The sequence below is a fragment of the Chelonia mydas genome, chromosome 5, assembly GCF_015237465.2.
Source record: "Chelonia mydas isolate rCheMyd1 chromosome 5, rCheMyd1.pri.v2, whole genome shotgun sequence".
In the NCBI taxonomy this organism is placed as follows: domain Eukaryota; kingdom Metazoa; phylum Chordata; order Testudines; family Cheloniidae; genus Chelonia; species Chelonia mydas.
In genome coordinates this window covers 118699807-118720441 of record NC_051245.2, presented here as the reverse complement: position 1 = coordinate 118720441, position 20635 = coordinate 118699807, and the positions used below count along the sequence as shown (strand labels likewise).

Below are 20635 nucleotides of genomic sequence, written 5' to 3'. Positions count from 1 at the left end.
CTAGCCTCCAACAAAAACCCACCCACTAGCATCTGACAGTTCAGCATCCCCATGCTGCCTCCAGCTGGGGAGCTGCCATCAACCAGAACCGCAGCTACGTTACTGGTAGAGGTCAACAGATAACTGAGCCACTGGGGTCTCTTTTCCTACAAAATAAGGGTCAGGATGCAAGAGAGTGTCCAGCCTTTAAAACTAAGTTTTGGAGCCCATGTATCCTGCCATCTTTTTGCCCCAGAGGTTCCCACAGTGCCAGCGGAAGTTGACAGCTGCTGCAGGGAGGCAGCCCCACCTCACCTGGAGTGGGCTAAATGAGTTACAAAGATTCCAAGGGATAACAAGTAGCTACTCCGCTTCCCGCAGCAGTCCTGCACTGAAAATCCCAGAGATCAATACTCTGGATCAGGGGTCTCCAAGTCCCGGCCCACGGGCCACCTGCAGCCCGAGAACCTCCCCACTGCGGACCATGGAGGAGAGACGCATGCGGCCACCTCTGTCTGCTGCTGGCACCGCCCCCCGCAGCTCCCTTTGGCTGGGGGAGAGGGACAGAAATACCATCACTAGTCGCCAGGCAGCGTCACTCTCTCCCCTCCAGCCCCCACAATGGATATAAACAAGTCAAAATACCGAACACAACTATCTGATGCGCTCCTTGCTGCAGTCCTGAAGGTTTCAACTGCTCAGTCACTGAGGCCAAACTGACAGAACTGAAGCGTTGCCAGGTGTCTGGCAAACACTAAAAACTCTCTGGCAGGCAAAGAACTGTATAAAGTTGTATGACAGTTTTATTGTTTAAGAAATTCGAAATAAAAAATATAAACGTTTTCTTTTCTGAACACCATCTTCAGTGACATTATTGGCCCACTGGGAGGATTTGGGGGCTGGCGCTGGCCCTAAGGTAAATTGAGTTTGAGACCCCTGCTCTGGATACTTCTATTCTTTGAAGGGCTGGTTACATTTCTATGTAGCTAGTAACAGTTACCACTCCCCCGGAGTCTATACAAACGTACATACAACATAGATAGTTTGCTCTATCCTTCCATCAGATGGTTTTGAAGCAGAAAATCTTAATGAATTCGCTTTTTATAAGTTAGCAGAACAATTAAGACATACACAAAACTTAGAGTGCTCTGAATTCCATAGGAACGTTCGACACCAACATATAATCCACCACTCCAAGGACTCCAGCTCTTCCTTTGCAGAAGGAAGTCTTTTATTGTTAAGATGTGAATCCTGTCTATGCTAAACATCTTTCAGGGAGGGCAGAGGTTTCCCCCTCCCCTCAGTGCAAAGCTTTGTGGAATTTTCTTTCATTGGAACAGAATAAAGCATTTTGCATTAAGTATCTGAGTCACTGGAGTCTTCCATTTTGCTTGGAGGAGATGGGAATGGGATGCTATGGGAGGGGAGAATAATGTGCAATTTGAGACATTATATCTGAAAGATGATGGATTTAAATAGAAGGAGTTTACGATTGGAGGATGCTAAGTATACAGAGGACATTCCCTTCACTTTTGGAAAGTCTAACCCAAAAGGAGAGGCATGGAGGCTGGATCAGAGCTGTTTTACCAACAGCAGGAATTAAGACTCTCCGAGAGATGGCAGAGAACTCCAAATGCTTCAGTTCAGCTTTAGGTCAAGAGTTTCAAGAGTGACTAGTGATTTTGGGCTCCTAACTTGAGACCCCCTAAAAGGGCCCAATTTTCAGAAAAACTGAGATCCCACCTTCAAAAAATCAGGCCCCTTTAAGGTGTCTCAAAGGGAACACCCAAGAACATTAGTCACTTTTGAAAAGTCTGTCCATATCGTATTAAGAAATGGATTAAGATTAGATGTGACAGTTTAATATTATTGGCCTACATTACTCATGTACTATACATTCCTCTTTATTGGAAGTGACAAATGTGGACAGGTTTTCTTTAAATACCAATTTGGGCTAAATGAGACTCCTATTGAAAAAAAGGACAGGAAAGCAAGTAAAAGGACAAGGAAGTTTTCCAGCTGTAAGTGCCACCCCTATTCGTACTATCCAAAGAAGGCATACTTCTTCCTCTCCTCCCCCACCTTTGTTCAAAAGATCGTCCCTCAAGATACTGAAGAATTGTTACCTTGTGCTTTTACACAAATACTATATGATATAATAGCTAGGAACAATTACAAAGCGAGACTTATAGCAGGTTGCTTGGAGAGAGAGAGAGCGCGCGCGCATGCACTGTTATGGCAAGTTCTCAGTCAAGGATGCCACTGGTTTGAATATTATATAATAACTAAGGCTATGTCTACACCGCCACTTTCAGCACTAAAACGTTGTCGCTCAGGGGTGTTTTTTCACACCCCTGAATGACTAAAGTTTTTGCGCTGAAAAGCACCAGTAGAGAGAGAGAGAGAGTGTTTTATCCCGGGAGCCACGCTCCCAGCAATAAAGCTACCACCCCTCATTTGGGGTGGTTATTTTTTTTTTATCACCGGGAGAGCTCTCCCCCAGCGATAAAGCATGTCTACGCTGCCCACGTCACCATGGCAGCGCTGCTGACTGCGCTGTAATGTGGGCAGTGTAGACATACCCTCACTTCTACTTCTCCTCAGTGCTCCTCTGGGAGGGAAAGCTGGTAGGATAATCACTTACAAACCTCAGGGGCGAAATCCTGTCCCCCAGCACGGAGAAGGAGGGGGTGAATAGGAGCTGTCTGAGAATGGAAGCACACTTCCTCCCATTATACTTTTGAAGTAGTGAGGCTTTCCAGAGAGCACACTCTGTAAATCAGGGGTGGACAAACTACGGCCCGCAGGCTGGATCCAGCCCCTCAGGGCTTCGGATCCGGCCCGTGGGATTGCCTCCCATGGTGCTGCAGACCCCATGCCACTCTCAGAAGCAGCTGGCACCCTCTGCCCCGGGGGGAGGGGTGCAGAGGGCTCCATGCATTGTCCTTGCCTCCAGGCACCGCCTCCCGCAGCTCCCATTGGCCAGGAACAGGGAACCGCAGCCAATGGGAGCTTCGGGGGAGGTACCTGGAGGCGTGGCAAGGGCAGCGCATGAAGCCTTGTGGGCCCCCCATCCCCAGGGGCCGTGCAGGGATGTGGTTTTGGCTGCTTCCCGGAGCGGCACGGCGTGGGGCCAGGGCAGGCAAGGAGCCTGCCCTGGCCCCGGTGCACGCCACTGCCACCCTGGAGCCACTTTAGGTAAGCGACGCAGGGCCAGAGGCCAAATGCCTCCTGCACCCCACCCCCCCAACCCCCTGCCCTGAGCCCCCTGCTGCAGCCCTCCTCCACCCCACACCCCAACTCCCTGCCCTGAACCCCCTGCTGCACCCCTTCTGCACCCCACACCCCAACTCCCTGCCCTGAGCCCCCTGCTGCGCCCTGTACTCCCATACACCCCAACTCAGTGCCCTGAGCCCCGTCGCACCCCACACCCCAACCCCCTACCCTGAGCTCCCTCCCGCAGTCCGTACCCCTCCTGCATTCCAACCCCCTTTCCTGAGTCCCCTCATACAGTGTGCACCCCTCCTCTGCCCCAATCTCTTGTCCTGAGCCCATTCCTGCACACCGCACCCCCTCCCACACTAGCCCTACGTACAATTTCCCCACCCAGATGCGGCCCTCGGCCCAAAACGTTTGTCCACCCCTGCTGTAAATGAAGCATTTTAAGAGTTTACATTTTTAAACTGCAACGTCAGCCTTGTGTGTTTACGTTGTTTGTTTTCTTAGGAATAGGCTCAATAAAGAAAAGTGGCAGCTACTCAATGTGTTACCACCACATAGCCCGTCTCCATGTAAGAACCTACAAATTAAATTTGGGACCTGAAAGTCACTGTGTATTTATTCCTGTTCCACTGCCTCTAACTGACCCATCTGAGATCTTTTATGTTAACCCTCAATTTCATACTAACTACATGTCAGTCGAGTCAGCTTTATTAGGGGTGATGCAAGAGTAAGGAGAAGGCAGATGAAAACTGAGATGCTACTCAGAAATATGTATCAGTGAGACAAGCAGGACACCACACCCAGTACCGTTTACAGAATGAATGGCACTTTTCCACTACCACAGTGCTAAGTTGCAGAGCACGGAGAAGAGTCAGGGCGCTGGCTTACATCCCCTGCCCTACACCAGCTTTGGGCAAGTCACTTTACAAATGGGGAAACTGAAGCACAGAAGGTCAATGAAGACACAAGTTACCAACTTCACAGGGAGCGATGAGAGTTTGAATGCTTTGAGATCCTCGGGAAGGAAGAGCTATAGGAATGCAAATTAGTGTTTTCCATATTGCTATTCTAACGAACACTTAGGAGTTAGACATCTTGATAGCTGAGGCTTGTGAGAAAAGGAGGCCAGTCATCCATGGATAGAGAATTTCTGTCAAGACCTAGTTTTCTGGGGTGCTTTGTGCACACAGCATGATTCCTGCTGGAACCGTGGGTGCTGCCCCCAGAGGCACCAGAAGGGGTCAGTCACTGAGGAAATACCTCTCCCAACTTGGATAAGGCATGACAGGACTGAACGTGGAAGGAGCAAGACCTATGCTGGCCAGCTGTGAACAGAAACTGAAAGGACCCCTTATACCACCTCACCCCCTACTAGCCAGGTGCACACATGAGCAAGGGAGATCCAGGAATAGCACTACTGTGAGGAAAGAGGAGCACTAGTGAGAGAGATGCCAAGCACCCCCTCCCCTAATTGTTTGCATTGCTTCTGACTAGACTGTCTCACCTTCTCACAAAAAAAATAAAAAGCCATGGAGGTGCGGGGGGGCCACAACAAAGGAAAGAGTTTGTTTCTGTGCTGCAGAACTGCTCCCTATGCTATCCCAGTCACTGCCCCACCATTATTTCCTGGAGATTAACGAGGTCTGTGCTGACAAGACAGACTACAGGGCCCACCTGTATCCCAGCAATCAAGAGAAGTGTGTAAGCCTCTATGTGTATGCATCAAGTTCCTGACAGAGCCATTGTGGTGGGGGCTGTGGTTTCTCACTCATAACCACTGGCGAAGGAAACACATTGATCAGAGGGTAAGTTGGTCAGTAACAAGTGATAGTAAATTAGTCCTAGAAGACCTCAGCAGAACAGCAGTGCTTCTCATCTATTGCCAATGGAGATGAATTTCAGTGCAAGCTTTTTCTTTAAAAAAAAAAATCAGTTACATTTTTATTTGCTTGACTATTGGTAACATTCTGGATTCTAATGTCCTGCTGGGATACTGGAGTCTTGAACCCAAAGCAGTTTCCAGCAGCTCCAATCTGCCAAGAACCATCCTAGATTTTAAAAACCCATCCCCAAGTATTTACAGCCTTGACTGCCACCTTAAGCCACAAGAACTGGCCCATTTTCTGAGTGCCAGTGCCTTGCACCACAAGGGGCTGCTGTGCAGAGCAAACAGAAGATACGCCACCCCAGTTGCTGCCCCAGATCTGCACATACTGGTAGCCAGAGAATTTGGTGCTCCTCTTGCCATGGAGGAAGAGGATGATTACTGGGACCTCCACAGGAAGAAAACATTACCGTGAGTGGAAGAACATGGTTGTCCTGCTCCTCCTGACAGAATGGGATGGTAAAAGACAAGCAAAGAATAAATAAAGTTCCAAATCCCAAATATATATTTTGTCATCTAGGATTATATTCCCTAAACATGCTTTAGAAAAGAATTAGGCAGGGCTCAGTAAATTCAGTTCGCCAAGTAGTCTTAGGTCATATTGGTTGGCCTTTTTAGGACATCATACTGAGTCTCGATAGCTGACTCACAAGTGAGTTGTTAATAAATTGCAAGCTTGGTCACTTGCCAGGTTCCTCCGGCCAGTGTTTTGGCAAGCCCCCGCACCCTACCCCACTCCCTATCTTCAGGGCTGTGCAGGCAGAGCAGTGCAAGTGCTGGGGCCGGAGCAGAGCCGGGGGTGGGCCTGGATGCTCAGTGGGTGGCCTGTGGCCCACCCATGGCTACACCCCTGCTACCTACACTGATGGGAGGGGTTCTCCCGTCCACAGTTATTCCATCTCCCCAAGAAGTGGTAGCTACATCAACAGAAGAATTCTTCCATCCACCTAGCGCTGTCTACACCGGGGGCATAGCTACATCTCTCAGGGATGTGGATTTTTCACACCCCTAAGCAACAAAGGTAAGCCAACCTAATTTTCTAGTACAGACCAGGCCTAAGTGACACAGAGATTCATTAAGATTTCACCATTGCCTTAATTGGAGAGGAGCCATGACAGAAGAGATGCTTCCAGGAATAAGCCATGGAAGCCCTCCTTTACACACATGCGAGAAAGTAGCCTGATGGTCACGGGATTATTGCTAGCTTTTCTATTTTTTAGTGTGAATTTAACTAACCCTTTTCTCCATATGCAGCCCATATGCCAACTCAGGCATTATTAGCCTTTTATGGTTCGTGTGTAGGATTTGGAAGTAGGCCAACCACTGTGGAACTACATGTCACACAGTGCTGAAGACGACAAGTATGCCACTTTTTACCGCCGGCATGGAACTGCTCACCAGAACAGTTACTGCCTCAATAAATCCTTCACAACTCAAGGATGTGGCACTGAAAATGCTGGCTCGTTAAGCCAGTTACAACTCACTTCAGGTTACAAGTGGCCAGATTCTACATTTATTTACTCTAGGTCTTGATGACCATAATTGCATGATTTGCCCTCAAGTGCTGCTAGTGAATAGTTCATTGGGAATCCTGATTTTAAGAACTGGAAAAGCAACAAGTTCTCAGCCTGCCGGCCGGCGCTCCAACCAGGGAAACAGGGTTGGGGTCAGGGGGGACCTTGCCTTGTCTTTGAAGGATGTATGTGCTTGGGGGAGGGGCAAGCAAAGGAGGACTGATCTCTTCCTATGGGCTCTTTACTCTTCCTCACCACTTTTGCTGATGCGGCCCTCTCCTTGCCCCTGCCCCAATGTAAACAAATCAAGTCCTCTCCTTTCAATCTCTCTGCCATCTGGAGCCTCTATATTACAGCCCAGAACAACACCCACATGCATAGCATGGCCCTCTTCTCCTGGCACAGTGTCTCACTTCCTCAATGCCTGTCAGTGATGTTTCAATACAATCTGCCACTGTCTGATAAGACACCCCCTCATGCCCACCAGCCTCTTCGTATATAAACCCTCCACTCCCACACAGCTAAAGCTTACAGCATTTGCCTATCAAACTAACCACATGCTTTGCCATGTGCAAGACATGCACAAACACACAAAAATGTCGACCATAATGAGAGGGAGGATGGTCCAGCGGTTTGGTATTTAGCCTAGGACTTGGGAGACCCGCCCTCCCGTGTCACTTTGGGCAGACCTCTGTGACACTTCACTCACATGTAAAATGGGATAACAATGCTGACCTGGTACATAGGTTATTTTCATCTTTACTAGAGACTTTACCTTTTTATAGAAAGAGAGCCCTAACACTCACCAGAGAAACAGGAATATTTTCCAACTCCAGTAGCCTTGTCGTAGTCTTAAACAAAAAGAAAAAAACACACACCACCCCCACCACCCAGATGCAGCCACAAACAGACGTAGTGGAGAGAGCCTGAAAAATTCCTTCCAACCACTAGATAGCAGTGGAATATTTAAAGACAGAAGTTTTTCCACAAAGTTTAACAGTAAGATGTTTCCAGGACTAAAAAACTTCAGACCCAGTCAGGAAGACAAATTCTAAATAATGCCTTTACTTAAAATACCAAAAAAACAACCACCACAGATCAGGTTTATTTTATATACATATATTCCATAATATTTTTTACATCCTCACTTCCAATCTTTAAGAGTTTGTTATGCAACAGCTGTCTGACACTAAAGCCAACCTCCTAAAAATCATGCAACCTCCACCCCAAGCCAGCTGATTTATGATCTGCACAGCCTTCAGTGTTTAGATCATTGACATTTCTATACATAGTTGTCTTTACAAATTATGTATGTGGGTAGAGAGAAACAGTGATTCTGTAGAAAGATCATTTCTACTCATATATGGATGTGGATAAGGCAAAATTTCACAATAAATTGGAAGAAACCCCAATCTTTCTACCGCTGGTAAAGAGTATATGTGAACCTTAAAATCCAAAGCAAGCTTCAAATGCAATAGAGCTATTGGGGAATTTAAGGGCCACAAAATAGAGATGGACTTTTAATGAAGTCCTATTGCAATCTAGAAGTGTCTAGCTAGGCTTCTTTGGACAACAGTTAAAAGGGCTAGGGCTGGTTCGCCATTTAACAAGCCAAAACCCTATTATTGTTTTAAGGTAGGCAATGCCAACGATTAATTCAATGAATAAAAATAACTTGTTTGCAGGATCATCCCCTAACAATCCCTCCTTTGCTTTCCTACATCTAATATAGGGTAAGAAAGGTTCTAACAAGAGCACAAGACATTAATGTATGCCCACATCTCGTTAGTTTGTAAGAGCAGAGTCCAATAAGAGAGAAGGAGCAGAGCTCACTATTGACTTGTTTCTTCCAGTTTTCCTTAGATTTGAATAGACAAGACACAGGATCCAGAGATATTCCAGAAATATGGGGCATCCGGAAAAAGGGGCAAAGCTGCTTATGGGAAGAGATCAGGATGCACAAGGTGACAGGATCTATTGAGGCTGGGTCAGGAAATGAGGAGTTAGAATATAGTGCAAAAGAGAAATCTTGAGCCAAGACAAGAATTGAGGTTGGAAGAATCATCTACACAAGTGAGCTTAACTACAGCATAGTGGATGGAATCTGGTGTGATGCAACCACAGGGGAGAGTGAGATAACTAGGATGCGGAGCAGGGTGTCAGCAACAGGAATGGCTGAAGAAGGGATTGGGTGTGGAAGTTGTATAGCACTGACAGGATTTACTAGCAGCCTGGTTGTGGGGTAAGAGTGCTGAAGCTGAGGCCAAGGGCAAGGAGTCCCACTCCTTTTTACCTGGAAGAATGGAGGAAAGAAGGGCTTTTCAAAACAAGAATCACAATAGTTTCTACTGTTCTCTTCACTTAATCCTTTATACAAAAGTGATCATTTGGAGAGCAGATTTTTGGTTCCGAGATACATATTTATTTAAAATATAGTTCTGACTGAGCAGCTGAGATTATTTCTGTGGAAGACAGATCAGTCATGGAAATAAGAGGTTTCGAAGTTTCATCTAGTGAGATATAGCATAACACCAGAAAGCCACTAAATATTTGACTGTCCCTCTATGAACTGTTGTCAGCATTTTGAAAAATGCCTCGAAACTAGGAATTGCTTCTCTGGAACCATAGCTAAGAGTTCTGACACTGCCAATATAGTGTGTAACTCATTTCTGTTAATACACAGTGGTTTCTGGATCTCATCCATTCTAATACTTGCACTTTGGAGTGTGGGAAGCCCTAAGATGTCCCTAGGGCTGTAAAGTGATGGATCAGTTTCTGGGTGGAGTTCAGCATCTGTCTAGCCTTATCTTTGCAAGCAAAAATCAATACAATGGGGACTCCTGTAAAGTATTTATTGGACAGAGAGGTAATTCAACAAGATACACAAAAGAGGAGTAATCCCGTTAACCCTTAGAGCACAGAAGATGAGGAGCTTTTCTTCCCCACCTGCGGTAACATCAGTTATGGGTTTCTTCTGCTGCTGCATGAGATGTGCCCCAGCAGGCATAGCTAAGTGACAGTGTACTAGAATTTCTACTCCTTGGGGTGGAATTTAAAACACAAAATTAATTCCATACTGGCTTAACTCTGTTCCCATTGAAGTCAATGGGAACTTTACTGTTCATTTCAATGGGAACAGAGTTAAGCCAGAGAATCTCACCCTAAAGCTTCTCTTCAGGTGTGAGGTGGACAGAACAAGTGATCAGGGGATGACAAGGAAAGCCAGTAAGCGTGGAGGATGGGCGGGGAAGAATTCGACACAGAAGCGGCAGAAACCAACAGACCCAAGAAGGGAGAGACCCCGAGGAGAGTCTGGAGCAGACAGTGCAGTTTTAAGGATGGAGACTATACTGTACCTACCCTACCCACAACCTGCTAAGCCAGTTAAACAGCAATAATTCCACTGGAAGTAAAGCCATGAAGTTTTAGAAAGTGCCTCATTCGGAGCCTGCAAGCGTGTTGGGGATGAAGCTGGCAGACAAATGAAAACACTACAAACTTGCATGCCGTTTTGTACTAGAACATGGACCAGGCCTTCACTTGGGGGTGCCTCACAACTGTACATGCACAGAGTGGCAAGGAGAGTTGTGACTGGGTGGCTGCACCTTAAACTGAGATTTTGGCATTTTTAAGTGTGCATTTGTGACAAATCTAGGAATTTTCTGAGACTATTTTATGTGCTATGTATAGGACCTTGGCATCGCTATCCACTGTGGGGGAAAGAACTCATTTTACTCCCTAGGACATGGGAGATCAGGCTAGCTATTTGAGACATGCCCACTCTGGCTCTCTGGGATGGAATTAACACATTTGAATGGAAGACCCTACCGAGACCTTGGCAACCCATCCCAATGACCAGAAACATACACCTCACTGCAGAGGGAGCTGAACATGGGAATGCAATATGGCTGTGTTCAGAGAACAAAGACAAGAGGTGGCAGGTGATGTGTTAAGAGCTGAGGGACAGAGAGAGAGAGAGAGCGCGAGCCATGATAGTTTCTACAGCAGCACGGATCAGGGGCTGCTCTCTGCTAACCTAAGGACTTTCAGATTCTGTAGGCCAGGTGACCAATTAATTGCTACCATGTTTTGAAAAAAAAGGTCTGTCTGATGTCACTGCAAATACTTACTGAGAGCACTGCACCCTGAACAGGTAGGAACCAGCCTTCTGCAGGAGTCTGATGTAGATGGATTCACTGCAGGAAGCCAGAGAGACAGGGATCATTGGCCCCCAAAGGCCCAGTTTCAGAGTCATGGAGGCGGCAGCATACAAAGGAAAATTTGTACTGGACTGCCAAGACTGTAGAAGCTGCAGAGAGTAAGATTATTTTTCCCCATGCAGGTCAGAACGAAGGAACTGTGACAACAGGACGGGCATCGGAGGCTGTAGGGAACCAATTCTGCAATCCTGTTCCAACATAGCTCAAGATACTTGCAAAGCTAAGTTTGTTTTATGCTACTCCAAACCTACAGAGAAGATGCTAATTAAAGCAGCACGAAGTGAGAGGCTCATGAAGACTTTCAATCATGGCTATCTAGGCTCCATTCTGACAAGCTACGTGGTTACATTACTGAACAGCACCTGTGGATTCACAAGTTAACGTAGCTGGAAATGGCATATGAAGCCCTAAGAATGATTAAACCGGGGCTGAAAAGGATAAGAAGGGAGACTTGGTGGTGGACTCTTCAAGTTATAGCTTCGATTGAGAAGAACAAGTGGCAGGCCAGTGGCTTGAGCAAGGATAAGATGCGTATGGAGGCAAAAAACCAGCCAAAGTGTTGCAACAGCTAAAAAATTGTCCTGCAATGTGCTGCATAACCAACTAGGAGGATAAGAGACCATCTACAAACTCACTAAGGCAAGAGAAAATAATGAGGGATGTGAATGAGTTTGCTTCTATTAGAAATGAACATGGTATATGACAAATAAATGGTGAAATCAATCAACAAAGCCTGGAGTGATAATTTTGAAAGAATGATGAACGAGGAGAATCCAAGGAAGGAACTAAGAACACGTAAGCCAAAGCCAGGCTTGACAGATTGCATGCAGAAGGAAGAGGTTGCGGAGACACTTAGGGCCACATGAAGTATGGGTGGATGCACTGAAGTCACTGGGAAGGGAAGGCAGCAAGTCTGTTCAATGATTCTTAAGAAAGAGAAAATGCTGGATGAATGACAAAAGCTTTGTGGTGCCCATTTTTAAACATAAAGGAAATAATGTACTGGAGGCTAATTATCACCCACTTAAGCTGTGAAAGTATGGGAGATGATTACTGAAAAGTATTTGCATGGAATGGTTGAAGATTGAAACAGTCAGTAAGGATTTATGCCAGGAAGAAGTACAATTTATGCTAATTATATAATTATAAGACCATAAGAATGTCCATAGTGGGTCAGACCAATGGTCCATCTAGCCCAGTGCCCTGCCTGTCAACAGTGCCCAGTGCCAAATGCTTCAGAGTGAATGAACAGAACAGGGCAAACATCAAGTGATCCATCCCCAGTCATCCAGTCCCAGCTTCTTGCAGTCAGAAACCTCTCAACTTCTCCATAAGAATTCTTAGAGAAGAGAGACAGCATCTGGGTATGGTCTTTATAGACGTGGAGAGGGCATACGATTGTATACCAAGAGAATTGTGTATCCAGGATATGTGCAATGGAGCAGCTAGCATAGTCAAAACCAAATGGGACTACAACAGAGCGAGTTTCCAGTAAACACTGGCCAGCATGAGCGGTTAGCACGGAGCCCTTTTTGTTAGCAGTTGTCAGATGTGATAAGTGAGAATATATGAAGGGAGACACCCTGGAATATGCTGTTTGCTGATGACAGTCATATGTGTAGAAGACAGAGATCCTGCAAGCCAGCTTTGACAAGCAGCATCACAATTTTCAGCAGGCAGGATATGGAGTGGATGTTAATAAGACCAAGGCTTTGATACCTAGAAGGGAGGACCACCTACCACAAAGGATATTATAGGCAGAGAGCTTAGGAGAGCGAAAGAATTCACATACCTAGCATCAATAGTTGCTGACAATGGTGCCCTCTTGACTGATGCATGGCATCATACCAAAGCTGCTTCAGGTGCAAATAGAGGGAGGAGACCCCAATTCTCTGTGATAAAAAGATGCCAATAGAGTTAAAAGGCAGAGTGCATAAAACTGTAATTTGTCCCATCCTAACGTATGGAACAGAGACTTGGCCAGTCACAAGAAAAGACACCTTGAGATGGTCAAATGGTTAGATGCTCCGTGATAAGGAAATGAAATGAAGTTGTGAGGGGCTTAATGAGGGGTGCCCCCAGGTGAAGACATGTTGCATTTGTATGGACATGTCCTGCAGAGACTTGAGAGTTATATTGGTAGGATGGCCCTTGCTATGATCATGGATGGAAGACTATGAAGGGGGAGGCCAAAGACACAGTATATGGACCAGATATCAGCAGCCTGTACAGAGACCAATTTGCACAACAGCCAGGCATACAGTCATGAGTTCTGGGAGATGGCTACAGAAGTCGCCAACCCCAAATAGGGAAGTGGAGAGAAAGAAGAAGAAATTATTGCAGGTTCACGAGTCTGAATGTAGATAAGGCTAGCCATCCTTCTACTGAGCACTACTTCTCCTGCAGCAGGAACTTAGACATAGAAGGCACCCTAATTGCACTTTGACCAGAGACAGCTGGTGAACTCTGGGGCAAGTGGGTGTAAAAGAAATGATTTGGGAAAGCACCGGGGGTAACTCCCCACTTAGTCCCATTCCTCTGGGTCCTCTTCCCCCAAACTTCCACCGTGCTCGGCCCCGGCCCAAGGTCTCCCTCCTCTCTTCACCCTAATTCCTCCCTTCTCCACAGACCCTGGGGCTTACTACCTTCCTCCTCGTTTGCCATTAGCCCCAAGTCCCTGAGGCTTTGTCACCACCCAAGCCCCTAGGGCTCCCCAGGGCCAGACTGAGGGATTTACCAGTTCAGTAGGGTGGCTCTTCTCCTGCCTATCTGGCCTTTCTTCGCGGCTTCCCCAGAGCCTCCTGCAGCTTCTTGTCCATTTCTCCTCCAGTTTCTCCTCCCCTGCAGACTGCACAGTCAAGGTTTGACAGGAAGAAAGCTGCAGGGATTTTAAGTGGAGTCTGAGACGCTGGATTCACCACTCAAGCTACAGGCTGCAGTGTATTCTAACTGCCCCACATAGAGTCTACACTCCAGACCCCACTCAAAATCCCTGTGGCTTACCTTTTATTAGATTTGATGGCACTGTCTGTACGCATGCCAGAGGTAGAGAGCACCCTGAGGCTGCTACTAAATACAAATCACAAGCACAGAGGTGTTCACAATTCATATTTAGTCACACAAGTGACTTTGCATACTTCCGTGGGCGTGGTACCTCAGTGCCCTCTGCATACGAGCTATCACTGAATGACTCTCCAGAAACTTTCACATTAAATGAATTCACTAGAAGCTTTATCTGTCAGCAGCATGGGTCCTTACCCAGCTCTGCCAAAGAGAGGAAAGGAGAAGAGCGCTTTGGGGAAATAAAGGCAGAAGCAGAACTAGGTCTGTCTTTACCTTTTAAGGCAGCATCTCTGAATGTGTGGGGTACAAAACAGTGGCAGTGCAAGTTTCCTCAGTACTGTCCAGCCAACATGGCAGGGTTGGAGCTTTCAAAGGGTTTAGGAAGTGCTGCTTGAAAGATCCTAAACAGGTGCATTATCCAACCCCTCTGGCTGACTCAGTAAATTGTCCTATCCCTCCACTAAATAGGCATCAGGGTTATAGGGCTTGTCTGGTTGATACGGAGCAGACAGTCCAGGCTAAATTCAGTCCTGGCATAAGCCCACTAACTCAATGGAGCGGTGTCTACTTACATCAGGGAGAATTGGGACCCCGATCTCAAATTATACAGAACAGAGTACTATAGCCCTTCATACCTGGCAAGTGCATTTTGCTGGGGCTGGGGGAGGCAAAGAGTAAATGTAGCTTCTGTGCATAGATGGAAGTTAGAGGGGCAGCAGAAAGAGCTAGGAACCTAGCCCAGAATGGCAGCAGAGTTCAGCCACGCTTGCATCTTCTTACCCAACTATTGGAGGCCACATACATATGATTACTTTTTCAAGCCAGTGAATTAGCCTGCTAAGAGATGAAGAAGTCACAGCCAAAGATTAAGACAATGAGGCCAGTGGGCAAGCTAGCAGGCATTAAATTTAACCTATTGAAGGGTCTGGGGAATGGGCATTAGCAGCACCAGCAGTTTAAACCTAACTACTGCCATAAGATTGGAGGCAGAGATGCTGCTTATTTCATTCCTATATACTTGCAAAAGCGAATGGAAGTAGAGTTTTTCCTGCCAGTCCTGTGAACATTAAACAGAGGAGGGAGTGCTCTTGGACAGAAAGGCAGAACACCCTGAAGAGACGCTCTCAGATTCATGGTCTTCTGGATTTTACTGCCCAATCCTTCTCCAGATACTGGAATGGTGGAGCACCGCGGCTCTTTTCTCATGTCTGACCTACTGGGTTTTAGGCTCAAGGAGTCCCTTTTTATTTGAGAGATTATATCAAAGATACAGCCTTCAGACAGAGAGCCAATTCAGTCTGCTGTTCTCCACTGCTTCGGGGTCAGAATCTTTTACTCCGAGACAAGCTCTGAATAAGGCCAGTTACTCTGAGCATCTATCTATTCCCCCATCACACACACAGCATTTTTAGCGGCTAGTACTCATCCCCGCCCTACACAAACACAGGTGGATGGATTCACCTGCACTGCTTCAGACAAGCATATGGTCACCTGGCCTGAGGCTACTGTTGGGCAGAACCCCCTTCCCCCCAAATGATCAGGGTGAGGAAGCTCACCTGACTCTCAGCTGCCGCCTAAAAAGAGATGTGCACCAGCCTGCACTCCAGAATTTAAGCGTTCATTAAAGGAGTGAATTTAAGGCCCCGTTTATGCTAGGAAAATTCACACCAGTGTAGTTATGTCTCAGAGCAGGACTTACACCAGTAACATACCAGGATAAGCAATACTGGTGCAACACATTGCGTTTGCACCACTGCAGTTACTTTCAGGCAAACCTCCTTGGTGGAGACAAGGCTGGAGCCTCCATCCCTTACGGCTCAAAAGGCCAAGTTGTGAACTAAAATATTAAGGTGAACCAAGGCAGTAACAGCCACCTTAGTGCGCTGACAACCCACTTTGCAGCTCTGAGGTGTGGGCTGCCCCATGTCATCTCAAAGGGGTGCCAAACCTGAAGCCTAATGTTGATAACTTGCATGTCAAGTATTTGCCTGCAAATCAAGTCACAGAAGGGTACCACACAGAGTCTTTTGCTCAGGTGGGCAAGTCCCCTCTCCTCCAGGCAAGGGGCCATCACCCTCAGAGACAAGGAATGGTGGACCAGGGAAGAGGGAGAGGCCCCATCTACAGAGAGGAGCCGTGGCCCAGACACTTGTAGGGGGAGGGATGGCCTCTGCCACCCCACTAAGAAGCATGGCAGGGCAAAAAGGGTATATGCTTGGGGCTCCAGATCATCTCAGTCTTGCCCAGTACAGAGCTCCACCCATGTAGATTTAGACAAAGCTGGGGGCAGCCACAAAAAGTCTCCAGAACAAAGGATGGCAGATTTGTAACTGTTGACACATGGCCCCACACTGCACAAGTCCATGAGAATGGAGAATGCCATTCAGCGTTCAGGAAGCCTGCAGCAACTTGCAGGCCCCATATGTGCCCATGACTGAATGAAATTTAGTTTGAGAAAGCTTCAGGCCCACTCCCACAAGCTGCCCAAAGCATAACGACTATCCAACCCGACCAGATGTCTTTACTCAGCTACAATTTAAAAAAAAAGGGCCACATGCACGCTCAATAAGAAATAGCAAACCACTGCAGGAATGAGCAACACCGGTATCATGCGAGGTCTGCCCTGACTGCCAGTCAATGTAGCGCCAAGTTCCCTCCAGAGAGGAGAGAGTCACAAGGTATTTAGAAACGTAGCACTCCTCAAGACACCCAGACTCATGGAGTATGTGGGCACACAGGCACGGGGGGGGGATATGGAGACAGCACAGCCTACCTGCCATATTACTGCTGCGAGAAGGGAAAGCGGCAAGGAAAGCGGCTCCGGAGGAGAGGCTCGCATTCAAACGGATGACAAGCCTAAGGGTACGCAATCAAAGCAGCGGCACAGAACCTTCCCCGCCCGGCTACAGGCTACACCTTGGGAGGCAGGGATCTAGTCCTCATCATCCATCACTGGCAATAAAGGCCTAAGACCGAACAGAAGAGGAGCATGGACCACATCCTGCCCGTTTAACCAGCAGCCAAGACAACAAGAGACGGGCGGGGGGGGGGGGGGGGATTTGCTGGGATTTCACCTGCTGCTCAAGTCTTTCCTACCGCACTCCCGGGCGCGAACCGAACCCAGGCGGATGGGGGGCTGTGGGGGGCGCGGAAGCAGCCCCCCGGGAGAGCACAACCGGCCTGGAGCAGCCCAGCGCGCCTGCTGATGTGTCATGAGCATCGCCGGCGGGCTGGGCGAAGGGGTCTTTCGCACACAGAGTAGGGAGGAGGGATGCAGCCGGCGGGCAGAGCAGCCCCGCCATTCATTCCCCCCCGCCCTCTGCCCGCACCCCAGCCCGGCCGGGCCGTACCTTGTCGGCGAAGCTGCGGGGCAGCAGCAGGTCCGGGCTGGGGCTGAGCTCGGAGGCCGCCTCCTCGCTGCTGGAAGCGGCCAGCGGGTGCGGCATGTCCCGCAGAGCCCGGGGCCCGGAGGAGGGCAGGGCCCGGGGGGTCCCCAGCCCGCCGCCCCCGGCCGACATGGCTGCGCTTGGCGGCGGCGGCAGTAAGCGGGCAAGGACCGCGGGCCAAGGCAGCCGCTGGCGGCCCGAAGCAGAGGCCGCCCCCGCCCGCTGCAGCCCGGCGGAGCCGGAGCCCGTGCGCCGCCCAGCCGCTCGCTCCACGCCCGGGCGCCGCGCAGGGAGCGGGCAGCGGCGGGGCGGACGCGGAAGGTACAGTGTAGCCGCCGCGGCAGCGTGGGCGTGTCTCCCGGGGAGCCCGCCCAGGAGCTCCGCCTCCTCCGGCTGGCGCTGCCCGCTCGGGGCCCCCCCCAGCCTGGGCTGGGCGCGGCCAGGGGCGGTGCCGCCCCCGGCGCGGCTGCAGGGTGAGCAGCGCGGGCTGAGCGCGCAGGGAGCTGGGCTGGCAGGTGCGGTTAGGGTTGGGGTGACCTGCCAACACTGTGCGGGACAGAACCCCAGGGTCAGGGGCCTGGATTGTAAACTCTCCGGGGGGAGGAACGGAGGGTACGCCTACAGTACGGCATTATTTCGAAATGATTCTGTTCGAGGTTTCGGAACCGATTTTATACATTCGGTCTCGTGTGTCCCCACTAAAGCGCGTGAGTTCGGCAGAGTGGGTCCGCAGTCCCGAGGCTGGCATCGAATGTCGGAGTGGCGCACTGTGGGTAGCTATCCCACAGCCCACTGGACTTCTGGGTTAAGCTACCAGGGCAGGGTGGGGCAAAAACATTCTCGCGGGTGTTTCTGGGTGTGTGTCGTCAGTTGCTCCCCCCACTGCGAAAGCTACGGCAGACAATCGTTCCACGCCTTTTTGGTGTGCAGACGCCATGCTGCTTTCAGCAGATGGTGCAATACGGTGCACCGCTTCTCTCCTGGTACTATGAATCCAACTCACATTTTCTCTCATCTTTCTATGTAATCTCTATAAGTATCTACTCTTCCTCATCGACCGCTTCCGCGGCCAATTCTGCTCTCCCGCTCTTGCCGCGCTACCGAGCTTCTCCATGTTGTCTGTCCTGGGCTCCCACCTCCGTGAAAGCTACAGAAGACAACCATTTACCGCCTTTTTTCAGCTACCGTGAACCGAACAGCACCTCCTCTGTCACTCTGCTCTCCTACGTTTCGTGCCCTTTTTCCTGGATTACCGGTGCAGGTGCCGTAGCACAGCAAGCATGGAGCCCGCTCAGATCTCCGTTGCAGTTGTGACCATTGTAAATACCTTGCGCATTATCCAGCAGTATGTGCAGAACCTGCAAAACCGGGCAAGGAAGCGACCACAGCACGATTACGATAGTGATGAAGACTCGGACACAGATGTTCCTAGAAGCACGGCATGTGGTGATTGGGAGATCATGATGGCATTGGGGCAGGTTCATGCCATGGAACACCGATTCTGGGCCCGGGAAACAAGCACAGACTGGTGGGATCGCATAGCTGAGAAACTTTTGTATGCGTAGGGCCACTTTCATGGAACTTTGTGACTTGCTGTCCCCTGCCCTGAAGTGCAAAGACACCACAATGAGAGTAGTCCTCACAGTTGAGAAGCGACTGGCCATAGCCCTGTGGAAGCTTGCGACGCCCGACAGCTACCGGTCAGTCGTGAATCAGTTTGGAGTGGGCAAATCTACTGTGGGGACTGCTGTGCTGCAAGTAGCCAACGCAGTCATTGACCAGCTGCTATCAATGGTAGTGACTTTGGGAAATGTGCAGACCATTTTGGATGGCTTTAATGCGCTGGGGTTCCCTAACTGTGGTGGGGCAATAGACGGAACACATATCCCTATCTTGGCCCTGGAACACCGGGGCGGTCAGTACATAAACCGCAAGGCGTACTTTTCCATGGTGACACAAGGGACGTTTCACCGACATCAACATGGGATGGCCAGGAAAGGTGCATGACGCTTGCATCTTCAGGAACTCTGGTCTGTTTGAACAGCAGCAGGAAGGGACTTACTTCCCAGACCAGAATATTACTGTTGGGGATGTTGAAATGCCTATAGTTATCCTCGGGGACACAGCCTACCCCTTAATACCATGGCTTATGAAGCCATACACAGGCACCCTGGACAGTAGTAAGGAGCAGTTCAACTATAGGCTGAGCAAGTGCAGAATGGTAGTAGAATGTGCTTTTGGATGTTTGAAAGCTTGCTGGTGCAGTTTACTGATTCAATTAGATCTCAGCACAACCAGTATTCCAGTTGTAATTGCTGCTTGTTGTGTGCTCCACAATATCTGTGAGAGTAACGGGGAGACGATAATGGCGGGGTGGGAGGTTGAGGCAACTCGCCTGGCGGCCAGTTTCACACAGCCAGACAACAGGGCGATTAGAAGAGCGCAGCAGGGCACGCTGCACATCAGAGAAGCTTTGAAAGCCAGTTTCATGACTGGCCAGGGTACGGTGTGACAGTTGTGTTTGTTTCTCTTGAAGTTACCCACCCCCTATATATATGAAAGGAAATAAAGTCACAATTGTTTAAAAAACATTATTTATTATTTGTTGCACAACACAAAGAGAGAAATCAGAAGGTAGACCGGGGGCTGGGGAGTATTGGGTTAGGGGGGTGGAGGAGGAGGAGGGAAGGACAAGTCTAGAAACCAAATCAAAATCGGATATGCCAGCTTTCTGCTGCTTGTGCAATCCTCTGGGGTTGAGTGTGGGGTCCCCGTAGCCTCCCCACCCCCCACATATTCTTGGGCATCTGGGTGAGGAGGCTATGGAACTTGGGGAGGAAGGAGGGCGGTTATTCAGGGGCTGCAGCGGCTGTCTGTGGTCTTGCTGCCTTTCCCGCATTAGATCCACCATACAGCGGAGCATGTCAGTTTGTTCCCCCATGAGCTTGACCATAGCATCCTGCCTCCTCTCTTCGTGTTCATTTAATGCTTTACGGGACTCCGCAATTGTTTGCCTCCACACATTCAGCTGGGCCCTATCAGTGTGGGAGGACTGCATGAGCTCAGCAAACATGTCATCCCGAGTTTGTTTTTTCCGCCTTCTAATCTGGACCAGCCTCTGGGACGGAGTAGATAGGGGCCACGTTGAAACATTTGCACCTGCGGGAGGAGAAAAGGGGGGGGTAGTATTTTAAAGGATACATTTTAGAGAACAAAGGGAACACTCTTTCTCAGTGAAACAGGCAATTCATCGTACACAGCACATGTTCTTTCTGTACAAGGTCGCATTTTGCCTCTTATACTGAAGTGCCTGCCACTTTGGTGTGAGTAAGCCATTACATGCGGCCGGGCAACAGAATTCAGCTT

At 48.9% G+C, this 20635-nt stretch overlaps 1 protein-coding gene across 3 annotated transcripts in view; it reads right to left on the bottom strand.

Moving 5' to 3' along the window:
- Positions 1 to 17643, bottom strand: part of SNX30 (sorting nexin family member 30) — a 68562-nt gene extending 50919 nt beyond the window's left edge. The window contains exons 1-2 of one of the 3 annotated variants that reach the window (XM_037902150.2): positions 17234 to 17570; positions 13558 to 13698 (exon numbers count right to left, since the gene is read on the bottom strand). In XM_037902150.2, coding sequence (XP_037758078.1) covers positions 13558 to 13698; positions 17234 to 17401 — 309 coding nt within the window. In that variant the 5' untranslated portion in view covers positions 17402 to 17570. Of the gene's footprint in view, positions 1 to 13557; positions 13699 to 17233 lie in introns of all 3 variants that reach the window. The other 2 variants (XM_037902149.2, XM_037902151.2) reach the window with 2 other exon arrangements.
- Between the last annotated feature and the right edge of the window lie 2992 nt (positions 17644 to 20635).